We start from the raw sequence: 21,339 nt of genomic DNA on the forward strand, positions 1-21,339 counted from the left end.
TGTCGTACTCGGGCCACGCAGCGTATGTCCGTACGAGAGTCAAACTCCTCCCACACTTTTGCGAACGTGTCTGGAGTAAACGGCTGCAGAATTAAAGCACATTGAAATCGGATGATTCTTTTTGATTCACCCTGTATATCCAAAGTTCTGATATAACACAATATGTTTCATTCTATATTTTTGGACACAGCAGGGGACCCTGACTATGTCCAAAACAAGCACCCATAACTAACACATTAAAGCTATGCAAATACTAAGTATGATTAAAAAGAAATCTGGGATCCGGCCCATAAAAATGCAAAAAACCCAAGTGTACATTTGGGTATTCTTCCTTTCAAGGTTATCTTCTTCTGCATCTCTTTACCACTTCCAGCACAGCTGCTGTTTTTAGATTCCTTCATAGACATCTTATTCTGTCCCCTTGTCTTCCTACCACTGCAGTATATGCTCCTCCTACAGCTTCCAGTGTTTTCCTAAGCCAACTGAGAGACAATCTGGTGTTTCCTGAATCTGCCTGAACCACCTCAGTGAGATCTGTTCAATGCAAAAGAGTAGCTCCACCATGAATGAGCTCCTCTCCCTGTCATTTTAGAGTTAGCCCAGACACCTTCAATTAGATTTTCATTTTACGAGGCAGATGAAGCCACAGGGAGCCAATTCTGGTAACCAGGGCTGGTTTTGAGTGAAGATTTTGTGTTTTTTGTGTTTAAGAAAAAAAAAAAAAAAATCTTCTGTGCCTTTAATGCCACGTGTGCCATCACAGCTGATGTTTTCTCTCTGTTGGAGGTCTGTGGTGAAAGTCACAAGCGTACACAATGGGCCTTCTATGGAACAATATAAAAATAGCAGTGGTGCTGGAAGCGATCTAGAGATGTGCAAGAAGAAAAGAAAAAAAAAAAAAAAAAAAAAAAGCACAGCCAAATTTAAATTATGTATAGTTTCTGATTTTTGTGGTTTTTGTGCTTGCACCTTGTAATCAGATGCAATGCAGATGATATACAGGTATGTAAGATGAAGGATGCTTCCCATTGGTAAACAGCATATCTGATGTAATATTCTGTGTATGTTGTTTGTTGGGTTACAAATGACTAAAAACATGTTCCACTGCATCACATGGAAGATTAAGGTCTCAGAGTGATTTGTCCCTGCTTTAGGTTTCTCCTCAGAATTACTGGTCAGGGTTAAAAGGCAGTGCTCTGGATCATCTCATAGGCCTCATTGAGTGTTTTAAGCAGCTCTTCCTTTTCCTTGGCAGGTAGAAAGCTTGACTGTGCAGAGCAAATGTTCTGTAAGACACAAGACAGATTTCACATTGAGCTGGGGAATTAACTTTTAGGGAATGGTTCAGGAATCTGGGAACTTAGTCACACTCTCATCAACAGTAAGCAGTCAGCTAGAAGTTTCATACTCATGTATGTGCAGTGAATATAGAGGTACAGGAGAAAAACAGTGTCTTGTGCATCTTCAAATTCATATATAGATGTTATATGATAAATGCACAGAGAAATATATGGAGCTACTGAAGCATTAATCTTTAAAACACAATTTGCATTTGCTAGTTTTGCAATAAATGTCCTGAATCAGCAAAGATTGATGAGATGAGATTGATGAAGGCAGAAACGATGCAGAATGCTGCAGCTTACTGCTTAATGGCACTGTTGTGCTTTTGAATACTTATGCTTGCTTATCATATATAAAATAAAAAACTAAATGTAACTCCACAATTGGTGACTTTGGACCAGAGTTTCTGTGAATCCTGGTGCAATATGGCATGAAAAGACACCTGTCATACTCCCAGTGATGACAGGCATTCTCTTCTGTCACTGTTCCCGGTCAGGAAATAGTCTGGCAATTAATCCTCCAGTAAAATCAAAATGTGCCCTTTTTACATTATGTTAGTCTTTATTTAACCACAATGTTGCAATTACTGAGCTTTATAGCTCATATTCGTTACCTCTATAGAGCTATGCTAGCTGTTTCCTGGATGTAGCTTCACAATCTGCTATAAAGATTAAATGAGCATTGATCTAAGTTCGCTCTTGGAAAAAAGCCAATTAAAATGTCAGTGTCACCATCCTTTTAATAAGCTCTTGGAAAATTATTCCAAACCTGGTGGAACTTGGATGTGAAGCTCAATTGGTGCGTCTGAGGCTCTTCGGTGAACAGTGGATTATTTCTCCATGGAAGGTTTGGTCCCTGCTTCAATTAACGATGCAATATACCTTGCAATTACACCCCCTGCCTTCTTTTCAAACCATATTCAAATGAATTCTTCCTGTGAACTACTGCTATGATTATTCATGCATTTGATCTCACCAGTCGTTTGAATTCCTCCTCGGTGAATCCCATGTGTTGGTGTGCTGTCTGGTAGTCGTGATGCAGGTTGGAGTTAAAGATCAGAGGGTCATCTGTGTTCAGAGAGTAGTTAGCTTTGTCTTTCATGAACCTGCACGAAAGAAATAGTACGAAAATGAATAGATGCCCAAAGTTAGTTAATATTTAAATAAAATAATTGAAATTTTTTTATAAAAAAAACCAGAAACTGACGTGATGACGGGGTGTGTGGTGAAGTCTGCGTTGCAGGCACCTGTTAGCTTACTCGAAATAGGACACGTCTGCAATCAGAACAGCAAAGGCAAAACTGAGAGGCCAAAATATTCCGGTCTTTTTTTTTCTAATTCAATTCAATTTTATTTATATAGCGCCAAATCACGACAAAGGTCGCCTCAATGCTTCCCTGATTCTCCTTACAACAAAAGGATGTAAACACAAGATGAGGTGTTTCTAAAACACCTTTTTCACAGTAGACATTTTGACTTGTGGCAGAAAAAGCACACTTGGAATTAATGATGCCATAGATCCCTTAAGTGCCGCACTAAGGCATCAGAGACTACTCCAAGGTCTTTTCTTTTTATTCTGTACCTCCTTAACTCCTCAAAACTTCCTACTTGTGAAATCAATCTGAGTGTCCCATCTCAAAGGATGTCTTCATTCCTAAACTACATCTGAAGGACGGAGGAGAGAGGAACTTCTTGCAAGAGCTAAAATTGAGGATCCGCAGCTATATACTTTGCAGAAATCTTCTTACCCATGACGTATAAAAGAGCCATGACATAGAGCTGGTATATATGTAGCTGAAGCACTCTAAAGATAAGGTTTCTTTGTGTTCATATGTTGTTTCATTTATTTAAGATGATCAACTGCATGAAAAGGACACAAATATTGTGTCCTTGTCACATTCTGCCATGTTGTGAATTTATCTAAAGGCAGTATGCCTAAATATATAAACCATCATCAACAGCTGACATCTGAGACCAGAAAATACAGCTGGAGGCTACAGCAAATGGTAAATGGTAAATGGCCTGTATTTATATAGCGCTTTACTAGTCCCTAAGGACCCCAAAGCGCTTTACATATCCAGTCATCCACCCATTCACACACACATTCACACACTGGTGATGGCAAGCTACATTGTAGCCACAGCCACCCTGGGGCGCACTGACAGAGGCGAGGCTGCCGGACACTGGCGCCACCGGGCCCTCTGACCACCACCAGTAGGCAACGGGTGAAGTGTCTTGCCCAAGGACACAACGACCGAGACTGTCCAAGCCGAGGCTCGAACCGGCAACCTTCCGATTACAAGGCGAACTCCCAACTCTTGAGCTCTGTTTAAAACAATAAACAGAGCTCTATGAGAATGTCTGATTTTATAAAGTGTCTCTTCCACTTGCAGGAAAGGATGCAAGGAATTGACAAAGAGGCAAACATCAAATTCTCCACTAGGGGTCAGTGTATCACTGTCGCTAAGTAGATACTTAGTAGCCCTCCAGTCCACTTATCAATGTAATTATCTAGTAGAACAATCTCATTTCCTGTCTGTAATGAGCAATATGATCAAAGAGCAAAGTACATTTAATAGATTAGATAACTTTGCGTATGATTCATATTTATAATGAAAATGCTGAGAATTTCACACAGTTCTTTACCTCAAAGTGCATGTTTTGAGCCAGCAGTTTTTTGTACAGGTCGTCGTCCTCCAGAGTGCGGTAACCGTGTCCAACACGTTCAGCTTTCAGCACTTCCACAGCCTAAATTTGAAACAGAAATTCATAACATAGAGGTGAAAGGTTATAAAGTGTAGAAAATTGCACATGTCAGCAGTGCCTTCAAGCTATTTCTGGAGGCACATTCAGATGTTATGCCATAGCTGAACTGTCAGTTTAAAGGATGGGTTCTTTAGAGAGCAGCCGTTTTATTTTAGTCAGACATAAAGTGGTTATGCACTACAGAAGTTTGGATGGACATTAAAAAATAAGCACAGTATGTAGACCTATATTGGGTTCTTAAGTATACCCTTGTAGGCCCCACAGGAGTTTGAATGAACCATGCCGCTGCCAGTCAGCAACAGCTGCGAAGGATGCAGTCCGTGTTACCAGGTAGATGTTTAGACAACATCAAACGAAACTGAGAACACTTCTGTAGCTTCAGTGTAGGGTGAGCGGCAGATGTGTGACCCAAAGTGAGCATTTGAGGAAAGTTTGCTCTATTTAAATATCTTGTCTACGCAGTAAGAATGTGCACAGATCTAAATAGAGGGGCAGGGTTTTGTACAATAACTTATAACGAGTAATAACGAGTTACTGCATGATTAGTGACAGCAGCTGTGACACTTTATTTCGACTGGTACTTCTACTCATTTTGAGCACTTTCTGCTACATCTCTCATTCGCACAAATTCATGCAGTGCTTTTATCTATACCTCAATGCTTTTATCTATCATTCACACACACTCACACGATGGATGTGTCAGGGACAACATAAGGCTCAGTATCACAGTGATCCAAGAAAACTGATCCCCTGACTTTCTGATTGACAGACAACCTATTCTACCACATGAGCCGCAGTCGCCCAACAGTCTACAGTTAGTGTTGCATAATTTATTTCAGTTATACTCCAAAGATAATGAACCAGCTATCGAAGAAGTTGTGCTAAAATTTGTCTGCTCTCTGCTGGAGGAAAGGGGCCCTCTCAGGGTTGGCCGTGGGTGTGCCTCACATGTTTGTTATGTTGTTGGACCTTCACATGTCCGTTGTTGTGTCGTCCTTTACCCATATATAGTATTTACTCAGTGTTAAATGTATTCTTTTACCAGGCTTCAAATGGGCAACACTAAATATAAAACACTTATTTTATTGACATGCCCGCCCTTTTTGTTGTCACTGTGTGGCTTGATCGTTTAGTTTACAGGTATTTTAGGATATATAAGCACTAACATGACTCCATCACCTCACTCAGAAATGTCTCATAGTTGAGCTGCTTACTTCCTTAAAATGCACACAGTACGTATGGAGCAATTTAAAGGCACTCCCAATTTGTTTTCACACTAACCTTCAGCTGGGCTACAGCGGACATAGAGCTATGCTCTTCTTGTTTTCTTTGGACCTCTGCCCTTAATTCTGTTGTTAACATGTGGCTTGACTGTTTTGTTTAAACGTGCTTTTACGGACGGTTAAACAATCAGTAGGCTGCACCAGCCTGTTCACAAATGTCTCAAGTTACTGTTGAACAGCTCACCTCCTTCACCACAGAGGCCGGCCCCACCTCGCCAGCATGAACTGTCCTGTGGATCCCACAGCGTACTGCTTCCTGGGAACAAAATCAATCATGAAACGCAGCAGCAATCAAAGAGCTCAGCCAAACATTTGGTTTCCACATCTGTAATGTGTACCACTGACTTGAGTGCCGTTTATAATGTAGACAGGTTCTTGTACACACTTATTCTGGCAGAAGTGAAAACTTTAATAAACGTTCCCCCAGTGGGTACACATTGAAATAAAAATGAATGTTTAATTTGTCATCGAAGTAAACTAAATATAGAGATGGCATTACTCTGGTTTGAACATCTGGTTTCATTTTAGCATCTACAACCTCTGGCACACCGAGTGTGTCCTGCTTAATCAGCTCATACTGCATGCATCTAATGATCACATATGAAGATAACCTTCAATATTAGGGAGGACTTTGTTCTGTCAGCTCTGGTACTCGTTAATAATTAACGTACAGTGTGGGGGCTTGTATATACATTTCACAGCAGATAGTGATAAATACTGCTCGTCATAAAGAGATGTTAGAAAAACAATGTCTCTCTAAAGGAAAAACAAAGAATGACAAAAATGTAACAAATAAAATGTATGCAATGAATACAATGTAAACTGTAGATTTACTTAATGCACATACAGTTGCACTGAAAGGTTTTCTGTGAATTATTCTAGTGCTTAACGATTGTACACCACGTATCTTCACTCAGAGTTTGAGACACAAAGTTTTAGTTATTTGGGGTTGTCTGAAATAAAAATTCTGTATACAGGGTTGGAAAATACAAACAAAACCCCTTAGATTATTATGCCAGAAGTTTGTTGGAAGCGTTTGGTCAACATGAGCATTCTTAGGTACTTTTAACAAAATTTGGGTATTATTAGTTGTACTAGATGCATTTGTATGTGTTTGTCAGTCCAATGAGTGTGGTAAAACAAGCCCAGCTGTATTTGATCACGAGCATTAACAGAAATTTGAGAGGCCTTGGCCTCAAGAAGTTAGTCAGGTTTTTTTTTCTGGATGTTGTGCAATGACTCCAAAGAAAAAGAACAGCTCACAGAAATCACTGCAAGCCCAAACATTCATATCCAAGACGAGTGCATGCAACTTTCAGCTGCAACTGTGTTATTTACCTATCTATACGCACATATACGCATGCAGGCTGTTTACCTTACACTGAATAACATTACAGAAATGCTTCAGTCATTCAGATGGTATTGTACTTTCTGTTGATGCTTAATGCATAATGAGCCAGCCAACAAAATCCATGCAACATCTGCAGATGCTGCACTGGAATTGCACAACATGGTTTACAACTAGCTTATGAATTACTTTCATTGACGCACAAGCCGAGGCAGTGACTGAAAGGAATTTTTTTCATGCTCACAGATGAAAGTTCATGTAGTGTTTTCTTATACTATTACTACATCAACACGTTGTGTTTGGGGGGGGGGTATTAATATTAAAACAGCAGCTTAGTAAATGATTCAAGTATCCAGTGAGGACAAGTTTTAGGCTAAACTCATTATTTACTGTAATGTTTAACTGCACATGACTCAAAAAGACTTCAAGGGTTTGAAATTGTGATTCTTTTTGAGGTACCCATTAGTTATTAATAATTTCTAGTGTTATTTCCCCCCAGACTTTTGTGTTTTCATGCCTTAGTCTTTGCTAGTTATTTGTGTTTTTAGATTCTTACTTTGAAGTTTTTATGATTTTCTTCTTTTTTTCTGCCTCTGCAATCGAATGCCCTCATTTGTTTCACGTGTGTTTAATTGTTCCTACCTACTTCTCATTTAAAGGTTGTTTAAAGGTTGCTGCTGTGAAGTTCCCACTCTCTGGAGGAACTTCTCAGAAAAGCTCAAAATATTTGACGTAACTCATCATAATGTGTTTGAACTGCTGTCATCAGATGACACAGGATATGAAGGCACTGCTGTGCACATTTTCTGAATGTCTGTCTTTTTGTTTAGCCTTCCCTATTTATATTTTGTTTTATTTATTTTGTATATAACGTTTATACCTTAAAGGGTACTGCACTTCATTTCTTAGTGTGCAATGCCAATAAAGAGATTCTGATTCTGATTTCTAATCACCACCAAGTTTGTTTTTCCTGCCTTTCCAATTTTTGTATTCTATTTGCCAGATTTTTGCTACAGTTTCTCTCCTGTGCATCACTGACAGTAACAACAGAATACCAAAACAAACGACCACAGTCAGATCTCTTTAGGAGTATTTAGCTCTATTATTATTGCTACTCTTTTGTTTTCATACTAAAAAAGTATGAAATACAAATTATGATATGATACCTACCCATGCTGGTAATCATAACCCCTCCTGTCTTTCAGAATGTAATTAATGTAAAATTGATGTAATTAACTGATGTAAAATATCCAGCACTTCAGTGCATTAAGTGATTAATCTACTTCCTTCATTAAGGTCTGACAGGGAAAACTGATTACTTACTGTGGTGTTCCCAGAATTAATCAATACTGGCTGGCAGAAAAAGAAATTGGATTTTTCTGACAAGCTTCACTGCATAAGAGGAAATTGGTTTGGGGAAATTAGATTTTTCTCCCATATTTGCTGGATAGAGATATGCATCAGTACATAAATTCTCTATATAGTGGTCTATGCCAGTAAATAAATACAACTTTCTCACTGAGAACATTTACTCTGCGGCTGTACTTAGCTGCAGCGTCAAAAGAAAACTAGGATTATGATAAAATACACAATCTAAATTACATTTTACTGTGTGCTCCTCTAAATATGCAACTAAAATTGGTGATAGTTAAAAGGGCAGAGAAAATCATAGTGATCAATTCTAAGGAGAGCGTCTTTATCATATATTGCAACCAGGGCCAATAGTTTGAGACATTTTACCTATAACCAGAAGAAGAAGGCAAACTCAGGGCATTACCAAAGAAAAACAGATTATATGTCAATCTGTCCTACAGCTGTCAGGATATTTCAGCAGACCAGCAAATAGACTAACGATGTCATAAAGCCCCCATTCCATAGAAGTTATACACCAATTAAATCCACAATGATTACACGCCCACAGTGATATTGCTAAAACATTAATGCAAAGTGTAAACATAACCACGATCACCCGCTTAGTTAAGTGTCTGTGCATGCTCGAGCTTGCTAACTAGGAACTACGATCAAGGCTGTCAGGCATCTTATTAGGTAAATTGTTGTAAAACAAAAATATTGTACCAGCTGAAGTTTTTACCATATATTTCTGTGAGATGATAAAGTCTTTATTCCAGTCTGACTTAGAAATACATTTGCACCAAACCAATTTCTTAAAAAGTACTAAAAACATTTAAAATGTGCAAAAATGTTTACATCCGGTGGTGCTAGAGGAAAAGTCGGGGCATGACCAAAATAGCATCTGAGAAGCATTTTCTCCTAAATCTGTATGTAAGACATCTTACCATGTAAGGAATGAACATCATTCACTGACAGTGTTGCATTAAAATGCAGGTCAATAGAATTTATCCTTTAGGGACCATTTATTTTAAGGTTCCCAAAGGATTTCATGGTAATGCATCCAACGGTTATGAATTTTGACTGTGGAAAATTACGATCCCACAAACGTCTCTCTCCATGCAGCTGTAAAATAAAGCTTCCAATACTCTAAGGATGCCTGAAAGTTAATGATGCAAAAAAAAAAACAGCTATATTTATCTGGCCGTAGCCACTCGGAGTATGACAGACTCTACGACTGTAAAGGTGTTTTTTTTAAAGGTATTGTAGTTAGGCATTTCTTTTTAGATTTTACAACTGTAAAGGTATTTTTATGACCTCAAAAATGACATAATACTTTATTGTTACAGCTGAAGGGAGTGAGGCTGGATTATATGGCATTGTTGTGAAACAAAGACAATTTAAAGTTCCTTCTGATGGATGATGTTCATCATACTGGTGTTTCAACAAGCTCACCTCATAGGCCTCCATGTGTTCAGGATTGGCTTCACAGTTGAGAGACTCATCACCTGCCAAATCAATGGCAACCACTCCCTCATCCTTATATTTCTTACACAGCTCCACAACATCCTTTGACCAGCCTGGAGAATTTAAAACATACATGTGTTACCAAACAGCTTGGTCCTGCTAACTGATAGCACACATGCTAAATGATACATAAATGTGACGACATGATTAATCTTCTTTTATGACAAGTTCAAGACAACTTTAATGAACATTCATAACTGTATTCACCTGGCTGATAATAACAGAGGTTTTGTTCTTAATGAAACAGTCTGTAAAGTCAATGTGAAACCAGTGCCAGCAACATGTGACCTTTGTAACCTTTGAACATACAAACGTGGTTGCTCCATGCTGATCTCCTGGTTTTATTATTATTGCAAAAACACTGTTTCTTATCTAATGTTCAGCACGAAAGCAATAAAGTGTTTCCTCAACTTGGTGCGTCACATCCTGTCTGTTATTACTTCACTCATATCTATTCTACTTTTACATAAATCCAAAGTTACGTAAGTACGCACTGTAACGTGTTTAAGCATAAACTACTCTACCTGCATGCAACAGCTGGTAATGCATCTGTATTTGCTGTCTAAACCATAACAAATTCAGATGTCCCGTTCACAAAGTCACAAATGAAAATAAAATGTAAACAGCTTCAGCCTGTTTTTGTGAGACTTGTACTAGAAAATGCACGATGGCAGATATGAGTTTCACTTGGCGGTTATACCGGAAACAGCTGCAGGAACGGAGTAGAGCAAAGGACACATCTCTACGATCAGTGCTGCTGCTGCTAACGGTAACTGCTCATGTTACCTCAGTTAGAATTACTGATACAGCAGTTTGAAGTGTGTACTTGTGCAGATACTAGCAGCACTCGTTAGCCCTCTCCTGTGAAAGCTGTGGATCTCTAATGCTTTTTTTTTTTTTTTTTTTTTTTTAATAGAATCCTTGATGTTTTCTTGCCTCTAAATACAAGTAATATTGTTATTTTCTTTGATGGCCAAAAACCTCAACAAATGTTCAGTGATCAAATCCTTCTGAGGATTAATCCTAATTACTTTGGAGCTATTTAATCAATAACCACTGAGAGAAAATACCAAAACCTGAGGCTTTCTCATTACCCTCAGATATCCTTTTAAGTGCTAATTAGGGAACGTTTATCTATGATCATCAGTTCCTCCATTTTCTTAACGGTTTATCAAATTCAGTAATAGTAGGTGACTGGAGCCTATCTCAGCTGTCAAGGAGTGACAGAACACCCTGCACATGTTACTGGTTTATCACAGCTTGTGACTGATGTAGAAAAATGAATAGTTTACAAACTGTGGGTCTCCAGTTATACCTAAATACTACACCACAAAAACTCTGATGTTTTGAGTACCCCTGGTCTTTTTCAGACAGTAATGCCCATAACATCACCACACTAAATCACACGCTGTTTGTAACATGATTCTGGGACGTATAAATGGGTCACAGGATAGAGAGTATGTCTGCTGACACTGGGCCAAGGGTGAGGTAGATGATGCTGACACAGAGGGATGTGGGAAAAGTTAAGCACCTGAATCACCCAGTGAGGCCAATATATCAGCTGATATTAGCTACTTGTTGATGTATTAGTATTACTATTAATGACAGCCAATAAATAAAATAATAAAGCAAAGCAGACATGGGAACCACCCTTAGTTTGTCTGCCAGAAGGGAATTCTGTAGCTTCCTTGTGTGTAGCACATTTATATTGCACATTTAGTACACCACAAACTTATCAGCTAACCAGGCAGAGCCAAGCAGAATAAATAAGTAATCCAGGTCTTTTAAAAATATATTTACACTGCACTGTCATTTTTCTAAGATCTTTGTAAAACCTCGTAAACATCTACACAAATTTTAGGGAAATCTGTCAATATATTGTGTATCTGAGAGGAGAAAATATTGGCTCATATATTCGATTTTTAAATAACCAAATAGTGGCAAATCCACTATCATTCAGGCTCTGAACGATAGTGGATTTGCCACATGCAAACTCCTCACAGAAAGGCTCCATCCACCTAGATGGTTTGTCCTCAGAAACCTCTGGATGTGAGTGCAGTGCTAACCATCAGCTGAACTAACACAGTCACGTTAGCAATTTCATTTTATGAGCTCAAAATGCTTTTAAAACAGTCCATCAGACATTCATACAGTGCTCATTGGAGACCAACAATTTGTAGCATATTCATTTGAAAGAAATACGAAAGGTTTGCATATCTATATCTATCTATATCTATCTATATCTATATAGTATAAATTAAGTTAGCATGTTGTGTTTTTCTGTGGCGCTTGTGTTCATTTTATTTTTATTTTCTAAAAACAATAACTGAGGCAGTGGCTAAGGCAGAACACAGTACAGCAAGAAACCTTATCTCACAAGGTTGTGTGAGCAGACAGGAGCATGAACAGTTCATTACTTGGCATGTGGCGCATGCAGCATAGAATGGACCTGGCTTTGATTTTGAACTCTCTCTCCCCCTCGCTGAGGCCCTCGTTAACCAGTCTCACCACCTCATCTGGGCTCAGGTCGCCCCTGAGCAAAGACAATAAGAAACGTTCCAGTAAATGAATCAGAAGTTTATTTGATCCTTTATTTGAGCTGTGCAAACCAAATACCTACTCTTCCTGGTTCCATGGAATTTCCTTCACTCCACTGTTAGCTAGAAGATGTGGGCTGTATCTAACTTCAACATAAATCACTCCTTCTTTGGCTTTGTCTTCAACAAACTCACGGGCTATCCTTTTAATGGCCTCTCGGTCTCCACTGAGAATTGAAACAGAAAAACACAGAACAAATTAAAATGCCCATTAGCTCTGATAAGCTTATCTCAATGATAAAAAAAAAGCAAAAGCACTGGCCACTCCTAACCAGCTATCTATACATTACTGTCTTTCACAATGCGCAGTATAAGCATTTCTAGGAGTTAGCTCAAGTGTTATTGATATGATCTATGATACGGGACGTATTTTTTTGCTGATTGACTTATAATCTGTATTAGATTAAATTCGCTGACACTGACAACTATTCCATGTTGTGCATAATGATCCTCTCGGCTTTCTTCTACAATTTAAAACCAGGTGAAATAAGCAAAACGTTTTTATCATTTACACTGACATGTTAAATTATGTACAAATTCTTCCAAGTGATCTCACCTTATTGAAATTATGTTTAATACTTGGTGTTGACACACTGTATGAGATCCAGTGCACATTGGAGAAGCATAAGTACAAGGACTTTAAGGACCCCAAAATGTTGAATGCCCTTTCTGACACAATGTCAAAGGAATTTGTTTCTCCTCCTGGGATCAATCCAGGGAGTCTCGTTTGTTAGGGGAATTTGTAAAACACTTTCTTTTCAGATGAAATAGTTTCATAATTTTCTGCATGACAATACAATACTTTCATTCTGGGCAAATACTGAGAGAATTAGAGCTTTCCCTCTTTTCCAGCAGCACGTTTTCACTTGCACATCATGTGACTGCAAATAACGCTGCTTCCAGCATTTACAATGAAAGCGAAAGCTCATTGACCAGCCTTGAATGCATGTTCTGCAGTGTCCTCACAGTAACCCCCTCAGAACACACACACAGCCTCATCACTGCCAAGCTCATACAACAATTCGGCCTAAGCTCAACTCAGCCTAGCAGGTTCCCTGTGTTGTTGAAGCTGTCCTGGCTTTAAGCGCCTTGATTCAGAAGAGTCCATTCAGCACAACTGCATGAAGCATTCCAGACATTATACAGACCGTCATTGTTGAATTCTTTTATGGCCATTGAACATTTGAAGGCCTGTACTCTGTCTTTTTAAATGTTTGAGGCCAGTTACTGCGGGAACTAAATATAAGACAGAGTGACACTGGAAAGGAACCGAGAACAACTTCACTCTAGTTTTAATTTGGCTGCTGAAGTGGAACTTGAGCTCTGTAATAATGTGTTCCTCTTCTGTATGTCTGACATTTAAAATCAACCCCCTGTCATGGTGCACAATTATATTGCATAATCCTGCCAGGTCAGTATCATCAGTCACAGCTATACCACACATCCTGATTTCAAAGACTTTGGATGCACTATGACTGTAGTAGCTACATAATAGGGAAATCTGTCATGTCAGCGTGATAACAAACTGCTTAACTAGGCTATTAGTAACTCGTTCTTTGCACCCAGGGTCAGCTGATCAAGAGGGAAACACCTTAGCTAAGTATGCAACTGAAATGTGGCACTTACGCAATTACGTGCATATACTCGTTGAACTTTTCCAAGAAACTAGTGAGGGTGCCAGGCTTTTCCACAATGATCCTCTTCTTCATCTCCTCCACAGTATTCACAGGCAGAGTTTTACCACGCCTCCTAACATAGGGCAAAAAAAGGAAATAGAAAAATGTAAAAACTGCATTGAAATGTAAGCATTTAATTTTACCCTTTATAAATGTTTTTTAACTGAGTTGTGTACTTTGTTTAAAAGAAATTTGGAACAGCAGTAATTTGTGTGACATGAATCACTAAAACTTTGAATAAAAACATTTGACTGTTTTGGTGACTGATATTCATCACCCAAGCCTTCTGAGATGGAGTATATTGCTATTTTGCCAAATCAAATGAGATGAGAACTACCTGACTAGGAACAAATGGTAGACAAATGTCATAAAAAATATAGCTTGTACATAAAGGAAGCTTGTAGCCTCCTGAAATAAAATGTAAAGCCACTGCATAAGTGACTTAAACCTCCACTCTTTCAAACTGCCAGCAGTTGGCTCTTCTGGTTGGAATTTAAAATTTTCAAAGTAGTTAAGATTCAGGGCACGGCTACCTTGTGTGTTTGATGTCAGTGAGTATGAGCCTCTAACAATAAAGCTAAGAAATTACCAATTTTGCTCTGCACTTATTCTCTTGGAAAATAACACAACTGCTGCCGTAGCATTATTTTCTTAAATGAATCTACACTAGGCATGTCACCAGAACTAATCTTTTGATATTACAATTTTTAAGGAACAACGCAGACAGTGTCAGCAGCGTATGTACCGAGGCTCACATTGTTCAGAATTGACATGGACAGCATACACCTGCCAATGTTTTTGTAATACCCTTACATGCTGAAGAAGAAAAATGCCCACAAGCCACTGCAAAAACTACACTAGAAAGATGGCGACTAGAGAGCAGCTCTGACAATAACTCCACCCTGACTCACTGATAAGAAAGGAAGTTACAGACAGGCATATGTTTTCCTCAAATACAAGTTACCTCTTTTTTGAGACAGCAGGCAGTGACATGATGAAATCAACTATGCTCCATGTTTGCAACGGCTAATGCTCACGCTAATATAATGCAATTAACATTATACCAGAGGTGGGCAACTCCAGGCCTCAAGGGCTGGTGTCCTGCAGGTTTTAGATGTGTCTTTGATCCAACACAGCTGATTCAAATGGCTAAATGACCTCCTCAACATGTCTTGAAGTTCTCCAGAGGCTTAGTAATGAACTAATCATGTGATTCAGGTGTGTTGAGCCAGGGTGAGATCTAAAACCTGCAGGACACCGGCCCTTGAGGTCTGGAGTTGCTCACCCCTGCATTACACCGTGCAGTAATGTTAGAAGGCGACTCGACAGCCATCCTAATTTCAGTCTGTGGCCTGTCAACAAAATATAATGTTAAGATTTTTACTCAATGGTCTACCTTGACCATATCAGTGATTTAAAACTACTTTCTAATAAAGGAGTTTATTTTCACCAATAAAAACGATATCAAGAGTCAGTGATTTTGGTACTATGTAAAAAACATTCTGGCATCCTAGTTCACGCTCCATATTACAATTTCCCAGAGCATAATTCCTAATGGGCCAAATGCCTTTTCAAAATAAAGTCGGAGAATTTCTTTTGGCCTGTATCATCCAAAATACCTGCCATGACAGTTAATATCTAAACGTCCATAATAAAAAACGAATACAATTTAAATATATTAACTCACTTGGCAACATCCATAATGGTCTGCACCCTGATGGCTCCATCCAGGTGCACGTGCAGCTCAACCTGTGAATGAGAAAGTTTGTTACCAAATAAACTGATTATCAAAAATACTTCCACGCAGAAACCTGGTGGAGTTTATAGAAGACAAATATGATGTCAGTGGAGCAGCAAGCAAGAGCAGGGGTGTGTTGCAATTCTGTGATTTGGCTGCAGCCCATCGTGAATGCAGTATGCATGACAGAGCAACAAGTGGTGAAAAGGCCAGCAGTGCCAACGAGGGGTCACAATAAGTATTCTGGCTCTCCTTCCATCGCTGTGAGTGCTGATTTTTCCAACCAGATGACAAATGATAAATCTCTGCCCCTCCCTTAACAGCTGAGACCTTGGTTGTCACAGCGAGGTTCAAATGAAAATTTTCCTACCACAGACATTTAATTCTAACCTCTGGTTAGAAGTGATGATGAGCAAAGAACTAGGCAAGGTTATTGAAACTTGTTTCAATAGAAGTTTAATCTTTTTATTGCATTAATCAACTGGTTAATATGCTTTAATCCGCTTCTGATTGAGCAGTGGGAACCGACACAGGACACTGTTTTTGCCAAAGCTTAAAATTAGAGAAACTTGGGACAGTTTAGGACATTATCTGAAGATGAGGTAGGGTGAAGGCAGAACACATGGTAACCACATGCACACTGTGATTATTAGCACTAATCTCACATTGGCTGTATTCTCATGTGCGCCTCTATCAGTGTTTACAAAGGTTTATGCTGCAGTGCACATGTAAAAAAAAAAAAAAAAGCTCATGTTTTTATTGCTCTGAAGCAAGCAGGGCTCAGTGGGAAAAGCTGATGTACTCACTTTCATGCTCCAAAATCATCAAATTCTGACAGCTGGAATGTTTAGTCACCATTTTTTGCTTCTTTAGAAATTGATATTTCACATTAAATAAATATTATAGAGAAAAGTGTCAGGCTCTGAAAAGACTTATTAAACCCTGGACAGCTGAATTTAAGAGCGCCGGGATTTCTGATGTCCTACTGTTTCCCTGGAAAATGCCAGATGTTGTGGGCTTGCATCTTTTACACCTGGAAAAGCTTGGCTTCATCCCATATGGTTGAAACCATGTTTCCAACATAAAAGGGAATTCAAAGGCTTGATGTCACTGGCACCTGTTAAAGGATGGGTTTGGAAATATGGCAAATCTCTGTGCGGTTTTCTAAATAATTTTTCATATCAGAACTTTCAATAATAACAATGAATAGAAATGATTTAATTGGAGCTGTTAAAATACAGATCTGCAATATCCTATCTGTAGCTCTGCGCTTGACAGAAAGAGGCTTTATGCATTATTAAATGAAGTTATGTCGGTTAAGGCACACAACCTTCTTATCATACTTCTGTCTAAGAACAAGCCTAAGCTGTGAGTAATGTTAAAAACAACATCAGCACAGTATTTCCATTGCATCAAATGTTATGAATTTGAGTGTGCTGCCATGCTGGCCTGTGAAACTTGTGACAGAACCATGAAATCCCAATTTTATGGAAAGATTACAAAGTCTGTCTTTGTCTATTGATCACTTTAGAAAAATGAGTAACACTACTCAGTTTTCAGTAACTCTGGTACTTTGAAGGCTCCAGATTAAAGTTCATAAATTAACTCAGACAGAAAATTAGCAACTATTAATACTTACAAGTTGCTTAAAGTGTTTCACATTATTAGCTTCCAGCTCTACATGTACAGCTTTATGTTTTTTTTCTGTTTTATATTGTCATGCCAAAACATAATAAATAACAATATAACCACCAAATGCCATCATGTATTATATAAATACATGAACGGGGCAGGGATGGCTCGGTAGGTAGAGTGGTTGCCCCATGATCGGAAGGTTGGGGGTTCGAATCCACTGAACGGCTACTCTGAGGTACCCCTGAGCAAGGTACCGTCCCTACACACTGCTGCCTGAGCACCTGCTTAGTGGCTGCCCACTGAGTGAATGGGTCAAATGCAGAGGAAAAACAAGTAATTTCCCCATGGGGATCAATAAAGTATGCATTATTATTATTAATACATATTTTCCTCTTTTTTGTATAGTACGCATGACTTTGAAAGTTAGCATGAAGCTGAAAGTTTTTACATAAGAGTTTTGTTAGATAGATATGCAGGTATTTCTGCTGCAATCATGGTGTCAGACTCCTCAGAGCAGGTGTGTCACCCATCAAAGAAGAAACTGAAAATTTAAAAAGTTTCAACCACTTAACTGTATAACTGCATAGAAATTCCCAAATATGAGATGAATTAAGTATTTCTCACTATGATCTGTTTCCGCCTGCAAAAAATCTTCAATGACACAACCTTGCACTTTTTGAAAAGACTGAAAGGACTTTTTTCAGAGTCCAGTAATATCCTATTGAAACACAACAACTTAGTAGAAAATTGCTAGTTGGAGCAAGATTTGCTTCTATTACATGAACTGTCTACACAGCTCCGTAGCTGCATCCTTTTTGGTGTGACAATGGTAACCAAAGAGCAGATGTTTCTATCCAAATGTTCACCACAGAAATGCGTGTGCATCTTTGAGGTTGTTGATGTCCCTTGCCTACAACACCACACAAAAGCCGAGCGTGTCAGCAATATTGCATCCACATGGCTGATGCAGACAGGAGACAGCTGGGTAATCAAGTTCAAGTTCAGGGATTTCTTTCTTTCAGGAAAATAGCAGTTCCTCTAGCACATTGTGTGCCTTATACAAACCAGTGTCACAAACAAGCTGTTTGTGAAGCTGCTTTTTAAGAAAATGACCACTTATCTACTCTGTAATTATTAGGCAATCCTAAAATAGGAAGTTAAAAAGAGGTTTGGACAGGATTCCAGTTGGGTCTATTTTGAAGCAACATTTGACTTCTGTCATCGCACAAAACGTTATGTTTCTATTTGCCTTAGCACGTTTAATGTGATGCAGCTGTGCAGCATTAAAACATAACAGAAGCTCAATGAGAGCACAGTATTCAGTCTTACTGAAACGCTTTCACAGATTTCTGCTATTTTATAGATGAAGCAAATATTGTGTGATCAACAAAAATAATCAATCAGTGGTGATCATTTGCTACTTTGCATTACAGGATTGTACATTGAATATGTTTGGTTTAGAACAGGTGGTCTGATAAAATAAGACATGCAAAGATGCAAAATGTTTAGTGTCATGATGTATGTGTTATGAGCCATTTCTTTAAGAAATGAATTATTACATTAGCAGACACCAGACCTAAGACAGCAAAGAAACCCGCTGAAACTAGTCTGACCAAACTTCCTGAAATTTTAAGCACCAGTCTGCAGAAAAAGTAATGTGAAAATTTGTCATAACAGTACTGTTCAACACTCATAGCTTATTCTTTGTTGACATTGGCTGTATTTCAGCTTTATGTGATTGGAGTTAATTATTGGAAATACATATGTCAGGTTGCCAAATATGACACTATGCATAGATTAAATTCTTGGACCCAGGAACATGAAGACAACATTTCTCCCATTTATTTTTTTCACTCTCATTTAGATGTGATGTGCAACTACTGAAACTTTAATCCAGATCCAGAACTTCCAGGTTGGGCCAAACATCGAATTAAACTCTTTTTGAGTAATCCAACTAACCAACAAAACAAGTCATGTAGCCTCATAGGTGGAGTTAATTCGCTTAACACAACCATAGTTTAGCAAACACAACCCAATGATCACATACCGCACTAATCCTGAACTACAGCACTGTGATGCATTCAGCATATACAGTAAAACCTGTTTGGTGAACCGGTGACAGTTGTTGCTGCACACAATGAGCTCTTCAACTGCATATTAGTGTGTAATGAGATTATCTCTTCCAGCAGCCACCGCACCCTGTGAGGTTAGGTTATCTCCATTTACAAATTTTTCACAAGCCAACATCACGTGACCTCAACACTACATGGCAACAGAACCCACATCTTTTTCTCTGCTTCTAAGAAGGTAACAGGTTTCAGGCTCCAAAGGGCACCAATATACACTTCTTGCCTGTGTGCCTGATTTGCATGTCAAACTGTCTGACTAATAAACGTTTATTTGACTGTTAAACTTTGTTATGGTCATCGGTTGTCAGTATCATCCCTTTAAAAGTATTATTGATAAGCTATATCAGGAAAATAATGTAAAAGTTGTGTTTCGTTTGTTTATTATTCAGCGAGGATAGAATCCGGCGCATTAAGCCTTTTATGCCACGAGCGGACATTAATTCATAAATTTTTAACTGCCACGATCAAGTTTTGAGACCTTCCCCAATTTCTTTGCTTTGCGGCAAAAAAAAGCATTGAAATGAAAGGTGTTGCACACGGCTCCTTTCATTCATACAACAGGTTTTGTCCGTTTAAAGGAGGGTAGCCAAATTTCAAACTCCAAGCAAGAAAAATAAAGTTTTTCCGTGTTTGAGTGCGGGTATTACGACAGCAGGAAGGAAGTTGGGTTTTTTTTTTTAAAAGTTAAACTTTATTTTATGTTTAATTTTTAAACCTTTCTTTTGAGTCCTTTTTTGTCGAGGGGGTTCTCACAATAGGGTTCCCAAACAGTGTCAAAGCAGGCGTACCGGGCGTAAAACCATGGAAAATTGAAAAAGAAACCGCTTGAATTATTAAAGCTCACACTACAGTGAGCCGGCTGAGCTGTGAACGTACCTTCGGCTTGCTGAATACTACTTGTTCAGATGAGCGATCGGCCATCGTAGAGAAAGCGTTGTGGCTGAGCCTGCTGGTGTACAGAGAGCTGACGAGTGGAGAACCGAAGCTTATCGCCGCTCGCCTTGCTATTATATGCATGACTCAGGGACACGCCTTCTTTCCCCTCCCAAATGCAAAAAGCAGCGCCAAGAGGCTGTTTTTTGCTGGACTACAAAGTGAGAAGTGATGGTGTGCAGATCAGCAACAGGCTGTGCGCTTTAGTGTGCATTAAACATGCGTAGCCTTAACAACAGCGAGCAGAAGGATTAATGGCTCTGTTGTCTGTGGCAGCAGCTTTGCACCCATGTGATGGGAGCTTTGTAGCCATCTAATTGGCCTAATAATATGAAACCAGCGATTTCGTTTGCATTTATTAAAATCTCTGATCACCGACCCCAGAAAAGAACAATAATCACAAACAAAAATATTAATTTTGTTGCAATAAACTTCACTTTGGAGCTTTTAAAAGAATCCGTTTACCTCAAAGACCATTGGCCTACTTCAAATGCTTCAAATAGCTGGGCGTGGAAAGTGCACAACCTCCTAATCCCAACAACAGGTTAGACTCTTTTTCTGTCAGCATTAAAAGTGTTGAACTCAGACCTGAATTAAGGGCTGAAACCGGTGTAGTTTATCTTTAGGTTTTAGTTGGGAAACAATAATAATGGCACCATATGGCAGTGGGAAGCATTATTTTTGTATTTTCAGATTTCATATCACAGAGATAAAATGGTTAGACTTTTAACCAGCTGGTCCCAGTTTCTCATACCACTTACAAAAAATGTAAAAAGCACATTCGCAGCTTTGGTTTCCATCATCTGCAGCTATAAAGACATCATGTTTCTCTTGAAATGTTTATCACTAATCTGCATCTCTGAGGCTGCTGTTATCGCATTTAAAAACAACTTCACATAGATGCAGAATTACTGCAATGTCATTTCTGTCTGCAGAAAGCAGGCAACTGGTTAACCAATCTATAAGTTATGCAATGCAGTGACGCAAAGAAGCTGTTTGAATAACTGTTTAACACAT

The 21,339-nt window shown here is 38.8% G+C and overlaps 1 protein-coding gene across 1 annotated transcript; it reads right to left on the reverse strand.

Moving 5' to 3' along the window:
• Nucleotides 1–714: 714 nt before the first annotated feature.
• ada (adenosine deaminase) lies at nt 715–20,616 on the reverse strand. The gene is made up of 11 exons (XM_026153318.2): nt 20,266–20,616; nt 15,575–15,636; nt 13,838–13,960; nt 12,235–12,378; nt 12,032–12,147; nt 9,543–9,667; nt 5,574–5,645; nt 3,987–4,088; nt 2,548–2,615; nt 2,317–2,446; nt 715–1,286 (listed from the first exon to the last, which is right to left on the reverse strand). Exons 1-11 carry the CDS (start codon nt 20,404–20,406, stop codon nt 1,182–1,184), a joined length of 1,188 nt encoding a protein of 395 aa, XP_026009103.2. The 5' UTR covers nt 20,407–20,616; the 3' UTR covers nt 715–1,181.
• Between the last annotated feature and the right edge of the window lie 723 nt (nt 20,617–21,339).

This window comes from Astatotilapia calliptera, chromosome 20 (genome assembly GCF_964374335.1).
Source record: "Astatotilapia calliptera chromosome 20, fAstCal68.1, whole genome shotgun sequence".
NCBI lineage: Eukaryota > Metazoa > Chordata > Actinopteri > Cichliformes > Cichlidae > Astatotilapia > Astatotilapia calliptera.

Coding starts and splice junctions, on each gene's coding strand:
- ada (XM_026153318.2), bottom strand. CDS start 20,406: ATGCATATAATAGCAAGGCGAGCGGCGATAAGCTTCGGTTCTCCACTC. Junction 9,668..12,031: donor CTGCATGCGCCACATGCCAA/GTAATGAACTGT, acceptor TAAATTCTCCAG/GCTGGTCAAAGGATGTTGTG. Junction 2,616..3,986: donor CTCAAAACATGCACTTTGAG/GTAAAGAACTGT, acceptor TTCTGATTGCAG/ACGTGTCCTATTTCGAGTAA.